Source organism: Cyphomyrmex costatus, unplaced genomic scaffold (assembly GCF_001594065.2).
Source record: "Cyphomyrmex costatus isolate MS0001 unplaced genomic scaffold, Ccosl1.0 scaffold21, whole genome shotgun sequence".
NCBI lineage: Eukaryota > Metazoa > Arthropoda > Insecta > Hymenoptera > Formicidae > Cyphomyrmex > Cyphomyrmex costatus.
Window position 1 is genome coordinate 647591 of NW_017276147.1, and position 21998 is coordinate 669588.

The 21998-nt window shown below is 29.5% G+C and overlaps 1 protein-coding gene across 1 annotated transcript; it reads left to right on the top strand.

Annotated features, from left to right (window-relative positions):
• The first annotated feature begins 1759 nt into the window (after positions 1-1759).
• On the top strand, positions 1760-21168 carry LOC108773453 (uncharacterized). The gene is made up of 11 exons (XM_018539265.1): positions 1760-4049; positions 11942-12036; positions 12839-12968; positions 14108-14211; positions 14556-14733; positions 16106-16349; positions 16467-16644; positions 16730-16856; positions 17018-17201; positions 17604-17679; positions 21000-21168. Exons 1-11 carry the CDS (start codon positions 1839-1841, stop codon positions 21166-21168), a joined length of 3696 nt encoding a protein of 1231 aa, XP_018394767.1. The 5' UTR covers positions 1760-1838.
• Positions 21169-21998: the final 830 nt, after the last annotated feature.

Below are 21998 nucleotides of genomic sequence, written 5' to 3' on the forward strand. Positions count from 1 at the left end.
AGCACAACTTTCACGCGAAGCGAGGACATCACATCCCTTTGTTTAGAAAGTCGTGCGCCTCTGAATAGGGAGAAAGATGGGTATCTTCGCGTGAAAAGTTATACGGCCATAGGCAGGGGTGGGAGTGAGGTGGAAATCACTTTGCGTGGAAAGTCATACGACCCGAAGCAGAGGAGGTAGGCTAAAACCTATTGAGAGTTACTCAGAGTGATGACCTTGACATGTGTCGTCAAGGTTATCAGATGGTGGTCCATAGAAAGCTTTGCATAATTAATAAAAAAATTAGTTAGATCGTTATCTGAACTACTAATCTGATAAGTAGTGACTTTAAATTCTAAAATGCTGTTTGGACTATTCTTTGTGATAATTTTTGACGAAGTAATTCTCTCGAAAATTGTCTGTTTTTAAAGAATAGGATTTTTTTTGGAGAATTTCTTAATTTCTTAGCGTAAGGTACAATCAAGTAATGGGTGAGTTTACAAAGAATAAATCAAAAATGTAAAATAAAATTTTTTTCATTTGAAATTTTCTTTTCGAGAAAATTGACATAGACGACTATTCGCTGTGCACGGCTTAATGACTTAACAGATCTTGATGTAGACTACTATTTCTGTAAATATTGTGATTATTGTAGAAAATACGAAAATACAATAAAACACGATATTTGCGCACGATGAATTTTGTTACTTTTTAAATTGTTTAAAATATTACATTCGGTTACATAGAATATCCCGTATACATAATTTTTTTTCTATCCATGTCATTGATTAATGACGTAAAATGCAAAATCTAATTTTTCTTGTGCAATATTGACAGATAGTTACGAAGCAAAATATTGCGGCTGGTTTGTTATCACAATATCAGCCCTTTAACGCTAATTAACCCATAATTAATTGATCGTTAAGAACAGCCATCGAGGTTATTAGTGTCAATAACGGTAGTCAACTTGTTCCACGAGTGGAACAAGTTGACTACCGTTATTGATATTAATAACCTCAATGTGTCCTCCTGTTGAATACTGTTATTACAATCGTGCAGTAATAATTCTTGTACAAATAATTCTTTTTTATTAAAATAATTTTATATTATAATATTTTAGTACCGAAATAATTTCGATATAAATTTGCTATCTTTGTACATAATATTAAATTCATTAAATATTGAATTAATCTAGAAATAATGGCATGGGTAAAGACATGATATTGTAAATAGTAACAATAAAAATATAATTTACCTGGTCTTTTTATCCACTATATTTATTACTTATACTCATTTACTACTTATATTTACTAAAAAAATTAAATCGTTATTTGAGAGTCATATCATAAGATACTGTGTAGAGTCTCCTATTTTATTTTTCATAGTTGTTATTAATTGAAAGTATCTCAATTTTTTTTATAAATAGACATTTTTATTTAATGATTTGTAAAACTACTGCTAATTATTTACAGTTCAATAATCTAACATTAATTTTTTCTTAATAATATGAAGCGATTTGTTAATAACTGTTCTACATTTTATATTTAATTATTTTACTAAACATTTATACTTAAAAATTAATTTTTATTTGTTTCAGATCATCACTCATCTGTGCAAATTTGATTATGTCCTGTAATTGGATATTTCAGCCGTATTATAATTGTCAGTATATCAACAAATCTTGAAGGATATTAATTATTACATTTGGTAACAAAAGAAAGAATGACATAAACAAAAATAAAAATAAAAGGTGACCGTAAATGTAAAAAAGGGAAACAATGATTTATCATATAAAAGAAAATTTTAAGATAACGTGGCTGTTGTGGGAAATGAAATTTTTAGGCCAATCGGTCTGAGATATGCCAGCGATAACAATAATATCTCATCAATCTTCAAAAACATCGTCATCGTTATTGTCGGCTAAAATAGCGGAATTACAGCAATCATCATCATTGTCGTCGCCGTCGTCGTTGTCCTGGAATTGCCAGGTCTACGCGACACGACGTAATCTTTTTGTATCAGCGATTGTCGACTCACGTTCAAGTAAGACAGTGCATTGTCCAAATTTAAATGCCTGCTTGATAAACGAATCACGTTCAAGATATGATCGAGTGAACTGTCAAACAATCCATTTTGGTTACGCGATTCCAATTAACATCGTGCCTATTCAGAAGAATCCCGAGTTAGTCGGATTAGTATTGGATCAGTCCATCAAATTGAACAATCAAGTAGTGAATTTCCTACTTGATCATCATCCACAATTGCGTCAACAAGAGTGTTTTTATGATATGGCTGCCACAGCCAAACATGATTTACGTAGAAAATTTCCTGCAGATTCGTCTACTTCTGGCGAAGAAGACATAGCTGCAATTGCCAAGCAGATCAGTGATCATGCAGAGGCAATTTATCAGACGTGGAAGAGCCGTGGATTAGCACCGACTGAGATTCTAACTTGCCACAGTAATACAACTGCTGTTGATAAATTTGGTAGCACGTTGACACCTTGCAATTCACCTACTATCGGAAATGCTGTGATTGGAAATAATACTGGCGACAAGATGTCATCGTCATCACTCGAACATTCTTCCCCAACAACGGTAGATATATTAAATTCGCCAAATCTTGATAATGGCAATCTTGAAAAACTAGTCAATAATTTTGTAGTAGAGGACAAAGCTAGAATAGCTGCTTCTAAACAGAAATTACCGTCTAAGCCATTACCATCTTCCATACAATTTGCTCTACAGAAATTTGAGAAAAACTCTATGCAACAACAGCAAATAGCTGTTGCAACAAAGAATAATATAATTGCTGATAACTCAAAGAAATTGTCGAGTGTCTTACTAACTCCTACCTCATCATTTTTGAACAAATCACAAATAATAAAACCTCAGGTTTCTGCGAAGACGTCTAGCCCTCATCACTGCGAAGTCTTCCTGGAGACTATTGAAACTACTTTTCCAGTTGATTTGACATCTTCCAATAGAATACAGCAAAAGAGGCCTACTAGTACATTAATTACATCATCGTCCACTGATTCCTCGTTAAACATTAACTCATCACATTTGACCACTTCAGGTGTGACAACTTGGCCATTAAAAAATAAATTAAATGATGTTAAAAGGGCTACAGATGTATCTCTCACATCAACTAAAACATCTCAACCAGAGGATATTACAAAAACAGTGCCAGCGCAGAATGAGAAAAAATCAGTCTTAACAAGTTTAAACTCACGATGTGCGTATCTCGACGAAGTTGCACGAGAAGAAGAAAGACTGATAAATGCTTTAAAAACAGGTGCTGTAATTACTGAAGAACCAGAGAAGATAATAACATGTTTGCGCAATAAACAAAAGCCGGCTATTAAACAAGAAAAACCAAAAGTTGAATCGGTCAAACAAATCATTATCGGAGGCCATTATTATGGGAATAATTCAATAGCATCGAATTCAAGAACTTCTAGTTCTATGGAAAATGTAATCAATAATGAGAGAGACAATGCTGGCACTGTCGCCACTGTACCTACTAGTCATATTGCATTAGTTAATAATGCAAAATCATTCAGCAAGGATGATCTGTCCGCTATGTCAGCGGTTGACTATGCTAAAGTTAGATACCAGGCCGCTCAACAAAATCCACCCACCCAACAACGACTTGAGGAGAAACGAGCTTCAAACAATACGTACAATAGTTGCACCACAGAGCAATTGGTTTCCAGCACAAGAACGAAATTTGAGATGGAAATACAAAAAGATAAGGATATTAAAGACTTGGATAAGAACTCAGTGACATCTAGATGGGGATCAAAAATTACTTCTTCACGACCACGTCTAGAACAAGTTGTACCTCACCCAGAATTAACTAATCAACAAAAGCAACATATAAGAACGGCCGTGACGACAGGAACGAGCAATAATCCTGTCAGACCATTCCTCACAAGAGGCTCCGTGGCAGAGCGTGTACTCATTTTTGAAAAATGTCCAAGCGAGCTGCTGTTAGACAAACGTGGTCCACGACAACCGGCCATCAATACATTGAGTGGTGGTCATGAGGTGCAAAATAAAGCTCAGGTAATTCTTTTACAAAAGATATTACGAAAAAGCCTGTTTTTATTGTGCTCGCAGAAAGTAAAATCATTGCGTAGCACACTATATTTACCTCCGTGTTTCTGAGCCAGTATTCCTTATCTGTCTAACATTTTCTATTATTTCGTCCATTAGGATGAATTTAGATTATCTCCCCAGCGGTTTCCCGACTTACTGGAATCTCCTTGATGGTCCCATATTCCGTTCTGATTCTCGTAGTGTTTTTTGCGTTCATTTCTTTGATCAATTGTACTTTTTGTGTTTACCTGCTTCTTGTGTAATATGTTTAGTACGTCAAACAGTTGCATTCTGCTGAATTGCTTGTGTTAAGTCGACGAAACATAGGTAGGCTAGTTTGTTGAATTCAGTAGCTTTCTCGATGATCTGTTAGGAGTATAAATATTGCATCTATGATAGAGGGCTATTATTTTTGAAGTTCTATTGTTTCTCGGATATAGGAATTTAGTTGCTGATGTGTTCTGTTATGATCTTGGTCATAAGCTTTATTATAGCACTCAGTAATACTACTTTTCTGTAATTTTAAGGTTCTTTTTTGTCATCCTTTTTATATATGCAAATAATAATGCTGGATTTGCAGGTCTTCGGTATTCATTTTGCATCAGATCTTTTTGCATAGATTTTCTTTAGTAAAATCATTACATGTTAGAGTAGTGGTCCTCCCTTTTACTTTAATTCGTTAGTTATTTTATCTACGTCTGTGCTTCCGTTCTTCAGCTTAAGAGCGGACCTCTTCCTGTCTCCTTATTTGTCTAGTGTTGATCTAAGTTCTTCATTTCATTCCTCTTTCTCATTTCCATTGGTTGAAATTCCTACATAGAGGTTTCTGAAGTATGCTATTCATGTGTCTGAGTCGATCTTGGCTGTTATGTATTCATTTACTGATTTTTTTTTTGTTCCAAGCATTTTCCATATTTTTCTTTGATCACCGAACATATCTTGATCCATGGATTTTGAAAATTTTTTCTAGTATTCTTTCTTTATATGGTCTATTCAGTCTATTCTATTATTTTGTTTTAGATGCTGTTGTATTGTATCTTCTGCGTTATTTTTACAGCTTCTAAACATATATATGTATGGTTATATTTTTTCCGAGGCGAGTTTTTTTATCTCCAACCACGAGTAGTTAAATACTAATCCTGTGTCTACTTTTCTTTAGCCTATCGTTTCTTCCGTCGATCTTTTTGTGATATTATAAAAAAAATTATTTTATAACCTATACTGTATGCACGAATCTATAAGCTGATTTCCGTTTTCGTTTTTCACGTCTTTATTAAATCTTCGTTTTATTTCTGCGATGACATCATTCTTGAGCTCTGTGAAGCTGGCATCCCTAAATGTGAATTTTGATAAAATCTTTATTGCATTCGTTTGTCCACTGTTTGTCCACGTTTGTCCACCCGTTATTTTCGTTTGTCCACCCTCCAAAAAAAAGTTATACAAAAAAAAATTTTAGCATCCGCAAGTGATTATTTTTCATAATTATGTACGGGAATCGTTTGTCCACAACGCGTACGTGATTGTCCACCCATTATTTTCGTTTGTCCACCCTCCAAAAAAAAGTTATAAACAAATTAAAGTTACAGTATTCGTCTTTGGACAAATAAGTGCGTATACTTTATAATTATCCACAGAAATTGTTTGTTCACCACGCCTGCGCGTTCGTCCACCCGTTATTTTCATTTGTCCACCCGCCAAAAAAAAGTTATAAACAAATTAAAGTTACCGTATTCGTCTTCGGACAAGTAAGTGCGGGTGCAAAACGATTCCTGTGCATAATGATAAAATATACGCACTTATTTGTCCGAAGACGAAAACTATAACTTTAATTTGTTTATAACTTTTTTTTGGAGGGTGGACAAACGAAAATAATGGGTGGACAATCATGTACGCATTGTGGACAAACGATTCCCGTACATAATTATGAAAAATAATCACTTGCGGGTGCTACAAATTTTTTTTGTTTATACCTTTTTTTTGGAGGGTGGACAAACGAAAATAACGGATGGACAAACGTGGACAAACAGTGGACAAACGAATGCAATAAAGATTTTATCAAAATTCGCATTTAGGGGTGCCAGCTTCACAGAGCTTAACTCTTGCATTGAAGTCTCCTAGGCCGGTATTCATAGTCGATTCTTATTTCAAGACTGTCTTAAGTAATGTCTTAAGATGCTAAAGCGGCCCTCTGATTGGTTCGTAACTCCTCAAGACTGAACTTAAGACGGTCTTGAATATAAGACTATGAATACCGGCCCTAGTAAGATCACGTTATTTTGTGGCGGTGCATTTTCTATCAGATCATGGTGTAACTGTTAGTAGATTGCGATTTTCTCTCCTCTAGGTTTGTTTATGTCCGACGAGTAGACAGACACGATTTGTAGTGGACGTTTATCTTCTGTTCTTAAGGTGACTTGTACAAATTAGTCGTTTATATATGTATATATAATATATTGTCTATATTCGCTTCAAGCCTTTCGTGGAACAACTCCAACGTCAGACCTCACCCGTCCGTAGATGTTTATTTCATATTTATTCTTCTCTTTCTCGCGCGCGCGCGAGACACGCACACACACTTCCGTCTTTGCGGAAGATGCTCTCGTTCTTCCTCCTTGTCATAATTTCGTTTTCCTTTTCCTTGTCGTATCGTCACCATATCCATCCTGAATCCGAGGCTAGTGTGTTGGTTCTGTGAGCATTAAATCTTTTTTATATTAGGTAGGCTGCTAAAAATCCTCCTCCTTTCTCATCTTGGCTTGGAACCGGCAATAGCGAAATTTTTGTTGTAATTTATCATATTTATTACTAATGTTCCATCATTATATATAGTTTTCTATCGTTTTTATTTATTACAAATAGATATTATATAGTATTCTATTGTAAGTTTCCTATGTTTTTATTTTAAATCATGCAGTCAGTTCTTCTGTCTTGCATTGTTTGGGTTTTTGTAATGTTTTTCGTTAGATATTTATATGTATATAACTAATTATAATGATCGGTGTGTGGATTTTTTAAATGAGAATATCAAAGAAATAAGCAATTCCTTGACTTTGACTGAAATGTATTAAGGATTATATTACAACATTGTAGACGTTTTTATTACAACTGGCGTGACTCGATTCATTTTTATCATTGTGATACTTTCACTACATCACTTATTAATTATTTTATAATTTAAATTAATCAAAGCGAAACTAGTTTCGAATTACATGTAAGTTGAAACTAGTTTCGCTTCTCTTTAATAATGTATTAAGCACATTAAATTCAATTAATATTATTTAACATTCAGTGTAGAAGCTCATCTTTAGCCATATTCTAATTTGAATTTATATCGTTTTTCTGGTGATCATTTAGGAGAGTGTCCTTGATGACGTATATATGTGAAGGTCATCGAACATTCTTCCTCTAAATAATTTTCTAAATTCACATGATTTGTAATGTACGAACTGGCAGCATATTAAAAATATATCTATTATAGCTTATCATTAAATTTGAAAGTTTAATGAAGAACTATGTACGAAGCATATTGGATGTGTCGAACTCATAAGATTATGTTTTGTAAAGCAACATTACCACATTTAGTTGCAGAATCTTGATTATTAACGAAACGTTAATACAATCTTTGTACTAATTATATTATTGACATAATTAGAATAAATATGTGATAATTTAAATCGATGAGGATACATCTAATTAATTATGCAAATTTTTATATTTAGTCAATGGAGATGTTAATATTTAAATATTTCTTGTATAAATTTACAATATATACATATCTACTTCTATAAATTGTGCATCGTTTTTTTTCGGTTTTGAAGCCATTACGAGCAGAACCAGAACATTCGGAGAGTACTAATATAATTTTATTAAATACTTATTTAAATTAACAAGTAGTTTAATAATTTTTTAAACATCTTTTATAATAGTATTATTAATAATCAGATGGTAATGAAGATTTTAAAATATGCAAATAATTTATTGCGAAAAATATTGTCTTAGGGTTTGAATATGGAATTAAAGACATTTCGAGACGGGTATTATATTAATTTGACCAAGATTTCGGCGATATTTGTCGCAATAACAAAACAATTTGCAAAATTAGATATGTATGAAAGTTCATACAAAAAAATTTAAGCACTAAGGTCTGCTTTAATCGAATATATATAGGAATTCTCATATCATAATTAAAATACTCAGGATCGATATTAATTACACGTTATAATTTAAATTATATTTAATTACGTGCATTGAAAATTTATTGCAACAAATATTATCGGAGGTGATATAACATCCGTCTCAGAATGACGGTAATTCCAGGTTTAAATCTGAACATAAATCTAAGACAGTGCTTTTCGTAATAAATTATTTGTATATGTTTAATATTAGCCTGAATTGAGGATCGACACATACATGTGTAGTATTTTGAGTGACTATTATATATATTAAATAAATTAGAACGAGTTTTTTAATTCATTGATTGATCAATTGCATGATACGTAAAAGTGCAACATGTATTTGCGCATCATGCGATTGATCAATCGATGAATTAAAAAACTCGCCCTTAATTATACGCTCCACTATTTGGTATTAGCTTTCAAAGGTATTCTCATCTATTGATTTACTTTGTCAGAGCTTTTAATTTCTTATAATATTTGATTACCAAAGTTATACATGAAAAATATTTTTTTAATTATTCAAAATATTTATTATTCAAAACTTTTAAGATTTTCAAGACCGAGTTCAAGACTTTCAGAAATTCTATGATTACAAGTAATATATTATAATAAGAAATTTAATACTAAATAATTTAACAATTAAAATTCGAAATCTTTGTCTTATACCGTACGCAAAAAATTAAGGAATCACCTATTATGTCCTTCAAAAGAGTAGGTAATATTTAAGAAAGCGTAACTGCATTAAAAATTATTATGACGAGATCTTTTAGAACGCATATTAAGGTTTGAAGCCTCTATTTTTTAAATTCGTAACTGAAATAATTTGATTAATTTTTTGGAGCTATATATGGGTTAATAAATAAAAAACCTAATAAATAATTAAAAACAGAGCAATTGAAAGCATTGATACGCGGTAATTTGTTACATTTAGGACATAATATATTTTTCAAATCTTATATAAATGTATAACAATTGAACGTTTGGCTCCATTCGAGCCATCATCAGTCATGTTGCAGTAATACATTGAAAAATCTTGATTAAACCACCGAGTAGTCGCAATGATTAGTAATAGAGTGCACTAAAGAGATTATCATAATCTTAGATTATCGTATTTGAAGAATATGGATATACATAAATGGAAATCCGTCAAATCTGAAATTTTTGTACGAACTTTATGAAGTTTCATGGCATAAATTAAAAACGCATATAAAGAAAACAGTTTACAGTTTTCGAAGGATTGAATTTTTATCTTTTAATTTACTTATTTATCGCGCGCGCGCGAGTATAGTATTTTTTTTCAAGTTATTTAACGTTGAAGTGAAAACAATTTTTTTTACTCTTTCGAAAATTGTGAATTGTTTTTGTGTGCGATTTTTAATTTACACCATGGAACTTCGTAAAGTTCGTACAAAAGATTTTATTATAGATTTAACAGATTTTTATTTGTATTTGTATAGCTATAATACATAAAGTCAAATTTTTTTAATTATTGGTTTAAAAAATAGAGACTTTAAAATGCTTTTTAAAAACCTCGTTATTTTTTTACAAAGTTACACTTTTTTGATATTTTTAGATGACAAACTAGGTGTTGCCTTAACCTTTTGTTGCATAGTATCCTCTACAAAGGGCACCTTACCACAATTTGTGTATATTTTTATTTATTTGGTAATTGATTTATTAATATAATACGAATTAAAACTGATGGGAATAAATCTAATTAAAATTGTATTGAATATATTTTGAAAACATTTAAAAAATTAAAACAATTTCAGATTATCTTTTTTTTGCATTTTTAAAAGTAGTAGAAAATATTTAGTGCCGATTTTCTACATAAATAAAAAAAATATTTAAATAGGAAGCGGATATGTTTTTTATTGCAATGTAGAAATCAATTGTTCTATAAATAATATAAACAAAATTATTTTATTTATTTTTTTATTTAAAGAATAAATAAACAAATAATCACGTAAAACTTTGTATAAATCATCTTAAATACTTAAAGTACTTACAAAAAGTTGAGATTTTTTTTAATGTTATAAAAAATAATTTATTTTTTAATAAAATCAGAGTAAATAAACTATAAAAATCTATTATTGAATAAAAATATAATCCCATTCACACAACTTTCATATGTATATTTTTTTAAAGTGTAAATATTAAACACATTTTCAAGTTTAATTTATTTGATAGGGACTGTACGATCAATATATCTTTAAATACGAAAACTTCTATATTGCGTTAAAGCAAAAAACTGTTTGCAATTTATAAATTATTTACAGATTTTAAGATTCTCATTAACATTTAATTATTGATATTCTTATATAGACGCTTATTAGAATAAAAAATTATTAAATTGCTGATACTATTATGCATATATTATATATAATAATATCAGCGAGCAATTTAATTTCTGCTTATGATGGCGTTTCAAGATTTTGGCGCGCAGTTTGTAAAGTTGAAATATGTATAGATATAAATTTACATAAAAATATATATTTAAACACAAAGATCCGCTTTAATTGAATATAGAAATTCTTGTATTTGATTTATATTATGTGGCATTATTCCTAAGACTTGAATAACAAAATTATGTAATTATTTTGCATTAACTATAAGTTAAAAAGAGATCAGTCAAGCATCTTTTTTTTTACAAAAAAAATTATGCTAGGATGAAAATGATAAAAACATATCTTCAAAATCTCTATATTAATGTTTTCGAGGTTGCTGATTTCGAATCTGCATTTATAATTGATAAATTTTAAGACAAAACAATGGTCGAAATGACTATATATGTTAAATTCTGATTTTAGGGAAGTGGAAAGATTTGGGTAGCCGAAAATTGTGTAAAATTCAAACGTCGTTTGTGGACAAATGAAAAACATATATTTTCTTTTTAACACATTTTTAATGCTTTCTTAAAACTGTCTTAATAAATAAAATTAGCCGCAAAAGTTCTTAAAATCTGAATAATTGAGAATAACACTTTTATATAAAAGAATGTTTATTGTATATTTGTGTATTTCTTATATCTTTAATAGTTCTTTAAATACAATGTCAAAAATATTTTTAAATTTTGTGTGCAGATTTGAAATCAGAAGTTCAAGATATATTCTTACGTATAAAATTTTACATGTAAATAAGTTATAGTTAATATTTTTATTTTTTTAGCCGCCATATTGAATCCGCCATTTTGATTTTAAAATTTTTGACATTAGGTTTGTTGATCAACGACTCCAAAGCCATCATAGATTAAAATACAGCGAAATTCGTTTAACAGAAAAATTTGTGCAACAAAGGGTTAATTTTTTTTGTGTAGTGTATATGAAGCCACTTGATCTTGAGCTTATCATTAACAGCTGCTATTATTGTGCCATGTGAACTGAATGAGAGTAATCGTATAATGACCATGACGTAACCATCGGCACTGCAAGGTATGGCAATAAATTGATCACCACTTTCCTTGAAATCTTCTGACGATGTCGCAATGAAACGTCGGCGTATTCTTGAAAATGATTGAAACAAAATGATAATTATAACTGGCAGAATATATATTTTAAAAAAAACAACTTATTGTATTTCCATATTCAGTTTGATTTGTTTATGGAGATGATATATTTTTACAGGTAGACTTTAATTGATTATTAAAATCTTTCTTTTTAATTCAACTCGCATTTTTTCTTATAGATTTACTCGAGAGAGAAGACGCAGCAAAAAAGTCTGCCACCACATACAACTTTACAAAGACAAGTAAAAGCCAATAAGAGTGTTCATATACCGAGGTTCGTATACAATATTATAAAAAAATCAAAATTTTAAAGAAAAAAATATATTAAGAAGTCAAATAATAAAACTTTATAATGCATTTCTGTAACTCGTAATCTTAAAATTCGTTACATTAAATATGACGTGAAAACTCGTGTATCAACAATTTATTTATATTGTATTCAATTGTTCCATTTGATACTGTTTTTATTTATGTAAGATATTAAATATCGTTATTAGCGATACGAATATCGTTATTAATAATTAACATGGCTCACTAGTCCTTTATTTTTTTAAAAATGTACATTGAAAATGTTCTTTATTTTTTTATTTATATTAAATTTTTAGTAGTAGAAGAGGAGGTGAAATGAGATTTGCTTCGCGTGAAAAGTCGTAAAATATTTTAAAGTAGAAAAATTTGTTTTATACACATAGTGTATAGTAGAAAAGATACCTCCTACTTTTCAAACTTTTAACTTTTTGACGAACAGCGATCATCACATAAAACATGTTGAAGGTCACTTAAGGTTATGACCTTGACAACATATGTCAAAATCAAGAGCACATTGGTAGCTCCCCTTTTCTAAATATTTACTAATTTAATTATAAATATTGATTCAAGTTGTACAAAATATAATATCACTTTTATATCTATATTCTTTTAAAAATTATTTTTATTTGAAAAAAAGAAGAGAGAGAGAGAATATAGTACGTTTGAAAGTTCAAAACATTTATTATTATTGTAATTTCATCTAAATTACAAATCAAAATTAAATCTTTTACTTAATTAATTTTAAAATAATATTATCTTTTTTGCAGATTTTATTTTCCAGGAGGGAAATCACTTCCTCTCTCACAGTTAGAGAGGATCACCTCAAAAATTACTGTGGCCTTTCAGAGTTTACCGAATTGTTGTGCTTCTCAAACACAATTTCATATTATCACGAAGGTGAGAATTTATAAATTTTTTTTTAAATAAAATAGTTTGCTAAAATAAAAGTAATACTTTCCATAACTTTTGAGCCATTTATGTTAACAATGATGAAGACAATCTTAAGAGACGATGTATGAAGTTATAGATAAAACCAGCTATTTTTATACTTTTTTTCTTATCATTGGATCAATATGTTCAAACAATTTATTTTTTTATCTTTTCATTATATACGTGATATTCTGATAAATACCTTTCTTCTAAAACAATTCTTTCTAACAATAAGTATTAGTTTTAAAAGAATCATTTAACAGACACACATATCATTTACATATTAGAATTTGATTAGTTGACTACCAATTAACGTTCTCAAGACGTCAAAATGATGATATTACGAATAATTGATGCTCTAATATCACAGTTAAATAATGACATACTCATAATGATTAAATGATTGTATATACATACATACACACGCGCGCGTGCGCGCGGATATTAGACTTTATCAAAGAAAAAAAATTCTTTTAAACGGTCTCTGTTGAAAAGATTTCATTTCTGCTAAAAGAACATCCCTAAATTTTATTTAAAAAATATTAAGATTTAGAGATCGCTAATGATCAATTTTTAAATCAAATTTTCGATTTTCTTTAATACATGTTCAATCTGATGTAAAAATGGCTCAATCTGTATTTTAAATATGATCCTGTAGTTTCATACAATGTTTTTTTATATCTATTTTAAATCAATAAATAAGAGTGTTAAATACGAGTGATATTAAGCAATAAATAAAAGTTATGAACAAAATTTGTTAATTACTTTTTAATTAATCACCTAAAATTTTAATTATTTTAACTATTTCAATCGCGATAGAATTGCGAGATAGAATTTAATTTTTTTAAAAATATATTTAAAGATATTTTATGCAGGTAATTCAAAATGTATAACAATATATTTTTTAAGATTAAGAAATAGAAATAAGGCATTAACATTTTGATTATTTTCTCGAGTACTCTTTTACATAATACGAAACGTTCTTATCAGTAATTTTACAACTAATATGAAGTTATAATATATTAATGTATTATTTATTTTATATATTTATATTTTGGAATATTATATATTTTGGAGTAATATAAATTTCTTTTTTTATTATATAGGCTTGCGATTTACCCTTGTATTGGAAAGTACCACTTTTCCTGGCAACAGGCGGTGAGCAAAAAGGATTTGTCGAAATGAATGTCTTTCTAGAATTTTGGAAAAAGTAAGCTATGTAATGCAATTTATATCTTTTATAGATCGTAGTCTTTCCTTGTTAAATATCTTTATAATATACTTATTATACTGGAGTAATGTACTTACTGTATTAGTTAACTTTAGAAAAGTATATGTATTAAAATTATTTGTTTTTAAATATTATTTTTATTCTATCTTTTATCTTTTGCAACGGATGCGAGAGAGAGAGAGAGAGAGCGCTCCGCGGATAACCCATATCTCTTTCTCGTGTCTTACCCTCTCCTCGCCTTTTACCCCCTCTTGGAACTCCTGTGTAAGAATCCTTTTCTATTACCTACTAGCAATAAACAAATTTTGTATTTGTCCTTATAGATTAACAACTATTCATCACGATGCTGCTTGTAAATTTATCAGTATAATTACTCGGAGTCTCCGAGACTATATACTCCCGGAAGATTTGATACCACTAGTACAAGATGTAGTAGAAACACATCCAGGATTGACATTTTTAAAGGAAGCTACAGAATTTCATTCCCGCTACGTACACACGGTTTGTATGAAATAACTTACATTTGATTTTAACTTATACTTCATTCTTTATTTATTAAAAGTTTTTAAGCTAATTGTTGAGTTTAGGTTCCATATCTCCAATTTTGATACAATAGTCTCATTCGATTTTTGCATGAAATGAACGAATCTGATAAAAAAAGTATTGTTCTATCCCGCAATCTGAGATTAATTGTTAAAGTTGATTTAAATTAGGAAATCTGTCACATTGATGGCATACAGGTAGGGAGTAATAGAAAGGATTAAAATCTCTGTAGTTTACTGTAGACTCCGCAGCGGCAAAGAAATTCATAACGCTTTCACTGCAACCCTATTTTTTTGGTTGTAGAGGAGTAAGTATGACCATGGTAGCTACCTGTACGGTATTCACAATTGCGACACTGTCGAAGAATAACGTGTGTTGAAAAATACATAATCAGTAAAAAATAAAAGTAATTATGGTATACCTTGTAAACCGCGATACAATCAAAAGTTGTATTCGACTATTCAGATTAAGAAATCTGTCACACGGCGTAAAGGGACACGTGAATATGTATGTGAAGCTAGAACTAAAAAGATTTACTTGTGTTTAGACTGATGATTTCTGTCTAAATTTTTGTCATATTCGTTTGCTTTGAACAAAAACGCATCGAACGAGCATAACTTCATTGATTTTTAATAGAATATAGCTAAACTAAATAAGTATCTTTGATTTTTGCAGTTTAAATATTTGCATCACGGAAGACACAGTCAGGTCATAGAGACATCAATTTAAATTATTATAGAAAATAATGTGTGTTCTTAAAGCAGAGAATTTGTATTCATAAAGCACAGAATTTGTGTAATCTTCTATGCTATCGATTGTAACAGATTTCGTACCTAAATATCTGTCAACTCAACTTTAACAATTAATATCTCAGTTCAAGGGACAAAGCGACACTCTTTTTGCCAAATTCGTTCATTTTGTTAAAAAACGAATGAGACTAATTTTATGAAAATCGGAAGTAAAGACCTTAACTTAACAATTACCTTTTTTAATTATATTAATCATATTGATCTATCAAGATTAAATTGCTGTTAATTCGTATTTATCGTACGAACATTTGGAAAATATCCAATATATTTATAAAATTTCTGTACACCCTTCTTTTAATACACTTTTTTTAATAAGGATAAAAATTTATTATAACAGAATCCTAATTTTATAATCATTTCACATACTTTGTTCAAACGTTTAGATTTAAATAACTATTTATATTTATTTTTAAACTATAATTTAACCGTGCAACTAATAATGAAATCTTTTGGTACTGCATATATTATGCAATACTTAAGCTAAATTAATCATTTATGGATATTTATGAAAATAATTGCAGGTAATTGCTAGGATATTTTATTGTGTAAATCGAAGTTGGAGTGGTAAAATTTCAATTGCGGAATTAAGGAGAAGTAATTTATTGGCAATGATCGCTATGCTTGAGCACGAGGAAGATATTAATCAAGTTACAGCATACTTCAGTTATGAACATTTTTATGTGATATATTGCAAATTCTGGGAATTGGATCGTGATCATGACCTCTTTATAGATAAAATAGATCTAACAAGGCATAATGATCATGGTGAGAGAATATGTTTCGCTATTTAATATGTAAATATGTGCATAATAATCATAGATTGAGCTATCTTATTTGAATTGATTTTTTGTTTGATTTGTCAAATTATTTTATTATCTTCAGCATTATCTACCCGAATGATTGAACGAATATTTAGCGGTGCTGTAACGAGAGGTAGTAAGGTAAAAAACAATAACGATGCGCAACAAATGGAGGGTAAAATGAGTTACACAGAGTTTGTGTGGTTCCTTCTTAGTGAAGAAGACAAGAATCATCCTACTGCTATTGAATATTGGTTTAGGTAATTATTTTGCACCAGTCAAAGCAAATAATAGAACTTAGATATACTATTCGTCTTTTAATATACGTTATATTTTCGTTGATAGATGTATGGATCTCGATGGTGATGGGTACTTGTCGATGTATGAATTGGAATACTTCTATGAAGAACAATTACGTCGAATGGATGCGATTGGTTTAGATACGTTGCCTTTCGAAGATTGTCTTTGTCAGGTATTTAATATTTGTGTGACTTATCAGTTTACCTCTCGTCAATTTTTGAAAATAATTTTACGTCTATTAATTTCGAACTTTTGAAAAAATATTGAAAAGTATAAATTGAATAAAACACGATAAAAACAGGCAAAATATTAAAAAAAAATAACATGTCCTAGATGTTGGATATGATTCATCCAGTGGTACCAGGCAAGATATCATTAAATGATTTGAAAAAATGTAAAATGACATCCATTTTCTTTGATACTTTCTTCAATTTGGAAAAGTATCTAGATCATGAACAGAGGGATCCTTTTGCTTCTACGAGAGATCATGATCCTGATGGCCACGAAGTATGTAATCATATTTAGTTTTCCACACACACACACACACACACACATATATATATATACACACACACGCACACACACACACACACACAACTTTTATTTAACTTAACACTATGCTTATTTTTGTTTAATCTTCAAGAGTTTTGAATATATTATGATTATATTTTTGAGATATATAATTGTGCGTTATATGTATGTTTATCAACTCAAAAAATTTATAAGGAAATATAGAAAAATTAAATTAATTAGAAAATTTTTTTATTACGGAATTATTTGTTACAGAAGTATTATAATATATACTTTTTATTAATATTTTAATAATTATCATATATATTGTATATGATATATACACGTGCGCACGTACACACACATGTATATACATGTATTTATATATTTTTTTTATTGTAGCTCTCAGATTGGGATCGATTTGCAGCAGAGGAGTACGAATTATTGGTTGCCGAAGAAAGTGGCAATGAGCAACAAGAACAAATGTAAGTACCATTTATAACTTTAATTACAATATTATAAATCAATCTAGTTTTTAAATCACGTTATGATTGAATTTTTCAATTGATACATAGTATCCTATTACTTGATTATATGTATGTATATAATTATGGTGGAAATGACAAGGTGTGCTTTTGCGCAGGCATCTTTTGCAGGCCAATGTCGAGCGTGACTCAACCTTTCCATCTTGAATAATTTTTAACGGGAGAGATTTTAAACTTTCCTTTGAGTGAAATTTTATATTTAAACTGACATTTCCATTGTTTTGTGTGTGATTGCAAGGTGGCGGATTTCAGTCACTATGTAGAACTTGACGAAAATGCATCCGAAAAATAAGAGCACACCTTGTTACTTCCACTATATGTATAATGTTATATCATACATTGTCGAATGATTTAAATAAATGTTATTTACAATAGTTATACATTATATGTATATATATACATATATGTATATGCGTACACACACGCGCACGCATGCATGCACGCACACACGTATATACCGGATGTAATTAAATATAAATTAAAATAACAAAATTTGGGACCAAACTCCCTACAAACCAAAGCATGAAAAAATATATGAACATATATCGGCAAACTCATTGTCACTGAGATATAGCTCAAAATGTTTATTAATAGGGAAATGTAATAAAAGTAATATTTATTATTATTTATTTTTAGTATTTAATTATAACAAATGTTCGAAGTGTTTCCCATTTGATTGAACACACGTGTTTGAACACGTCGAATCATGGGCTGTCGTACTCTTTCAAAGATCCCGGAGCAATTGCGAATGTCATAAGCATCATAGACCTCCGTTACACGGCACGCTTTACACCGAAGTTATAACATCGATGTTATGAAACTGGCCAATCATAGCTATTCCTCTGAAGAATGGAAGGACTGTAATTGGTCACTTTCATAACATCGATGTTATAACTTCGGCGTAAATCGAACCGTGTAAACATAGACATAGATACGTTGGCATAGCATATCTTCATTGGCAATTGGAATTCTTCACAGATCTAGAGGATTTAGATCGATGGCTAATAATTAAACATTTAAAGCTATACCTCACAAGAGAGGTTAAATAACTCAAAAATTCAAAAAATTCTAACATTTTGCATATAAGTAGAGTAGTTCATCTGTGACAAAAAACTATTTTTTGTTTCTATAAAAACATAAACTCAAGAGATTAAATCTAAATATATGTAAAGTTATTGCGTCAATACTAATTATTTGTGTGTATAACTCACACGTTATGTGAGTCAATACTAATTATTTGTGTAAATTATAAGTAATTTTATTAAAAATAATATAATATAATAATATAAATAAATGTTTTGACCTTTCGTTTAGGTCTTCATCAGTATAAGTTTAATCCAAGTAATAAAATTTACAAAAATGTTTTATGTCATAGGAACATGATGTAAATTATGGTTAAGATGGATCTCGAATTTTTTGAAATAATATGTAACTATAAGACAAGAGAACCACACTGTACACCGATTGATATTAAATTGGCTGATTTAATATTTATAAGATGTTAAATCGGCGTTGATGGCTCGGTCATTTGACATGTAATGTAAATTTACATTTCATGCTTGCCGAGCGATTACATTACTTTTTGACTGAATATGATTGGTTGGATCTATAACGAACAATTAATTATGTTTATTTGCTCGGCGAGCAGGCTAGCCGTTTTGTCAACTTAAAGGCGCCCAATATTTAGGGTGTTCACCAACAGTGTACATACACAGATGGCATAGTAATGTAGACACAGTAATATTGTGTCCTATATAAAGTATTTCAATTATGATACAATGTTACACTGCTTAACATCGTAAAAAACTAAGTACGAGTGTGTAAAACATGTCAGTATTAATAACTTTTCGAAAAGTTATTTGATAGTCATATTTATTTTTTGTAATAAAACCGCTGATTCTGAAGGATTTATAAATCTTTATAGTTTAAATCTAAATTAAAATTATAAATCTATTATTGATACGTAAAATATATTCGTATAAATAAGAATGAAAGACTACAGTGTACTCTGGTGTACAGTATGAAACTAAACTATGTGTTCCTTCAAATATCTTATATAGTGAAACAGTGTGTAATATCTCTGTGTTCTAGCTAAAAAATAGCCATACTCTTCTTTTTCACCATAATTGTAATGATAATGATACGTTTCTTGCAGGCTGTGTGATGATGAAATGTAACCATCATCTACAGCTCAGTAAGTAAAGTATAAAAATGGCATGATGAAAAAATGCACGTATTTATATAAATTAACATACTAAATTAATGTTGAAGCTTTTTTCATATTTATTTTATTTTACTTAGCAAAACATATTTTGCAAATTTTATTTTTTTTCACTAGAATAATATAGTATAATATAGTTATAGAATATTTTTTGTTGTACTATATTTTAACATGTTTTATACATAGATTACATTCGTACGTCTATGTCATACAACTTTTTCAAACTTGTTAATCGGCTATAGGATAGAGAGATCCAAAAATCTTTCTGTCTTGCAGCCTTTGTTGTACGATAAAAACAGATAAATGAAATAACACCCAACATTGCAAATTTACATTTTGATTGGGTAAAGTTCTTTGTATATAATTACTCTCTGTTCGACAAAATTTGACCTTTTTTCACTAGTATGAATAGTTATTTTCGACATATTTTTGCCTACTGAACATAAACTTTCATTCGTTAACAGAAGTTGCCCATTATATCACAATTTTGAAGAAACTGCTATTAACGCGCGCGAGGCCAAAAACAATTTCTAATTTTATTAACAATTATAATAGTATTTTGCTCAAAAAACTTGGTTTAAATCAAGCATAGTTACACCTTTTACGAATTTTACAACTTTTACAAATAAAAATATTATGGAATTTATGAAGATAATGAGGGAGGAAATAATCGTTTTTGGTTTTTTCGATGCAATTTTTCTTAAAATTGTTACGTAGTAGTCAACTGTTGCTAACGGATTTGTATTCAGCAAGTAATAATACGTCTGAAATGATCATTCACATTCGTTTGATAAAACAAATGTTAGACAGTGTTATTAATTCTTGTTCTTATTATATATTATTTTGTATATTATCAAAAAATATGATCGATTAATATTTATGTTTTCATGTAGTTTTTGGCATGTGGCTTTTATAATCATTTTTAATACTCCGTGAAAAATATGAAATTTATTTTATAATTTTATAATTTTGCCTGAAGAATAATTTTTAGGAATAAAGATATATTCTTTATATAATTTGACATTATGCTTGCTCGTAGGTTGCATACTATTGTCTCCTGGAAATTATCGCCAAATGTGGATATTTTAATCGACAACTCGGTGGATATGGTCAAAGATTCAAATTCATTAATGAATTCATTGGATATGCAACAGTCGGGACATGATAGTGCAGATACTGATACTGATTACGCAGATAGCGATAATTAATTTATTTTGATAAATACGTTCAATATATAGTTGGAGGAAAAGGATAAAAATTATTATCGAATATAATACATTTGCTCTCATTCCAATTTTCTCCTTTCACAATCGCGGAATGTTACAACATGTCGAATTTACGACATTACGATATTACTTCAGAATAAGAAGTTTTCCAATTTCACATAAAAATCCGGATCTTCAGGATATTATTTTTCTTAAACAGTTGTTCACCATCAACTGCCGTTACCGCCTTAACAGGAAGATGTATTTTTTAACTAAATAACTCGTTTACAGATTTAAGATGATTCTGCATGTAAGTAAAAACGATCTATATCTAAAAAGAATGGCACTTGCATTGATCATTGGATATCATTTTTTCTTTATAATAATTTCGATCAGCTAGTAATCACATTGCTAATGACGACATAATTTACATAATATTAAGTCTATTATTTGTAACTGTACTAATATATTCAGAGCCGTGCAAAGGAGGAGTATGCACCATATCTGAGCCCTTAGTACTAAGGAGCCCCAAAGTTTTAAGCCTCAGACATAATACGAGGGAATAGCGATAGCAATAACGATTTTAGCTTATAAAAAACTATATATGTATCTAACTTCTGATAAGTTGAAATCGTGTTATTTATATCGCTATTGCTATTCCCTCGCGTGTATCCTTGGGCTTTACTTATATTATCTATTATTTATATTTAAATTAAAATCTTTATTCAATTTAATTTGAACTTACAAATGATATTCATTTATATTTTATTTGCACTTTATAAAAGTAACAATTTAAATTTAATAAAATCTATATAATATAATTTAATGTGAAA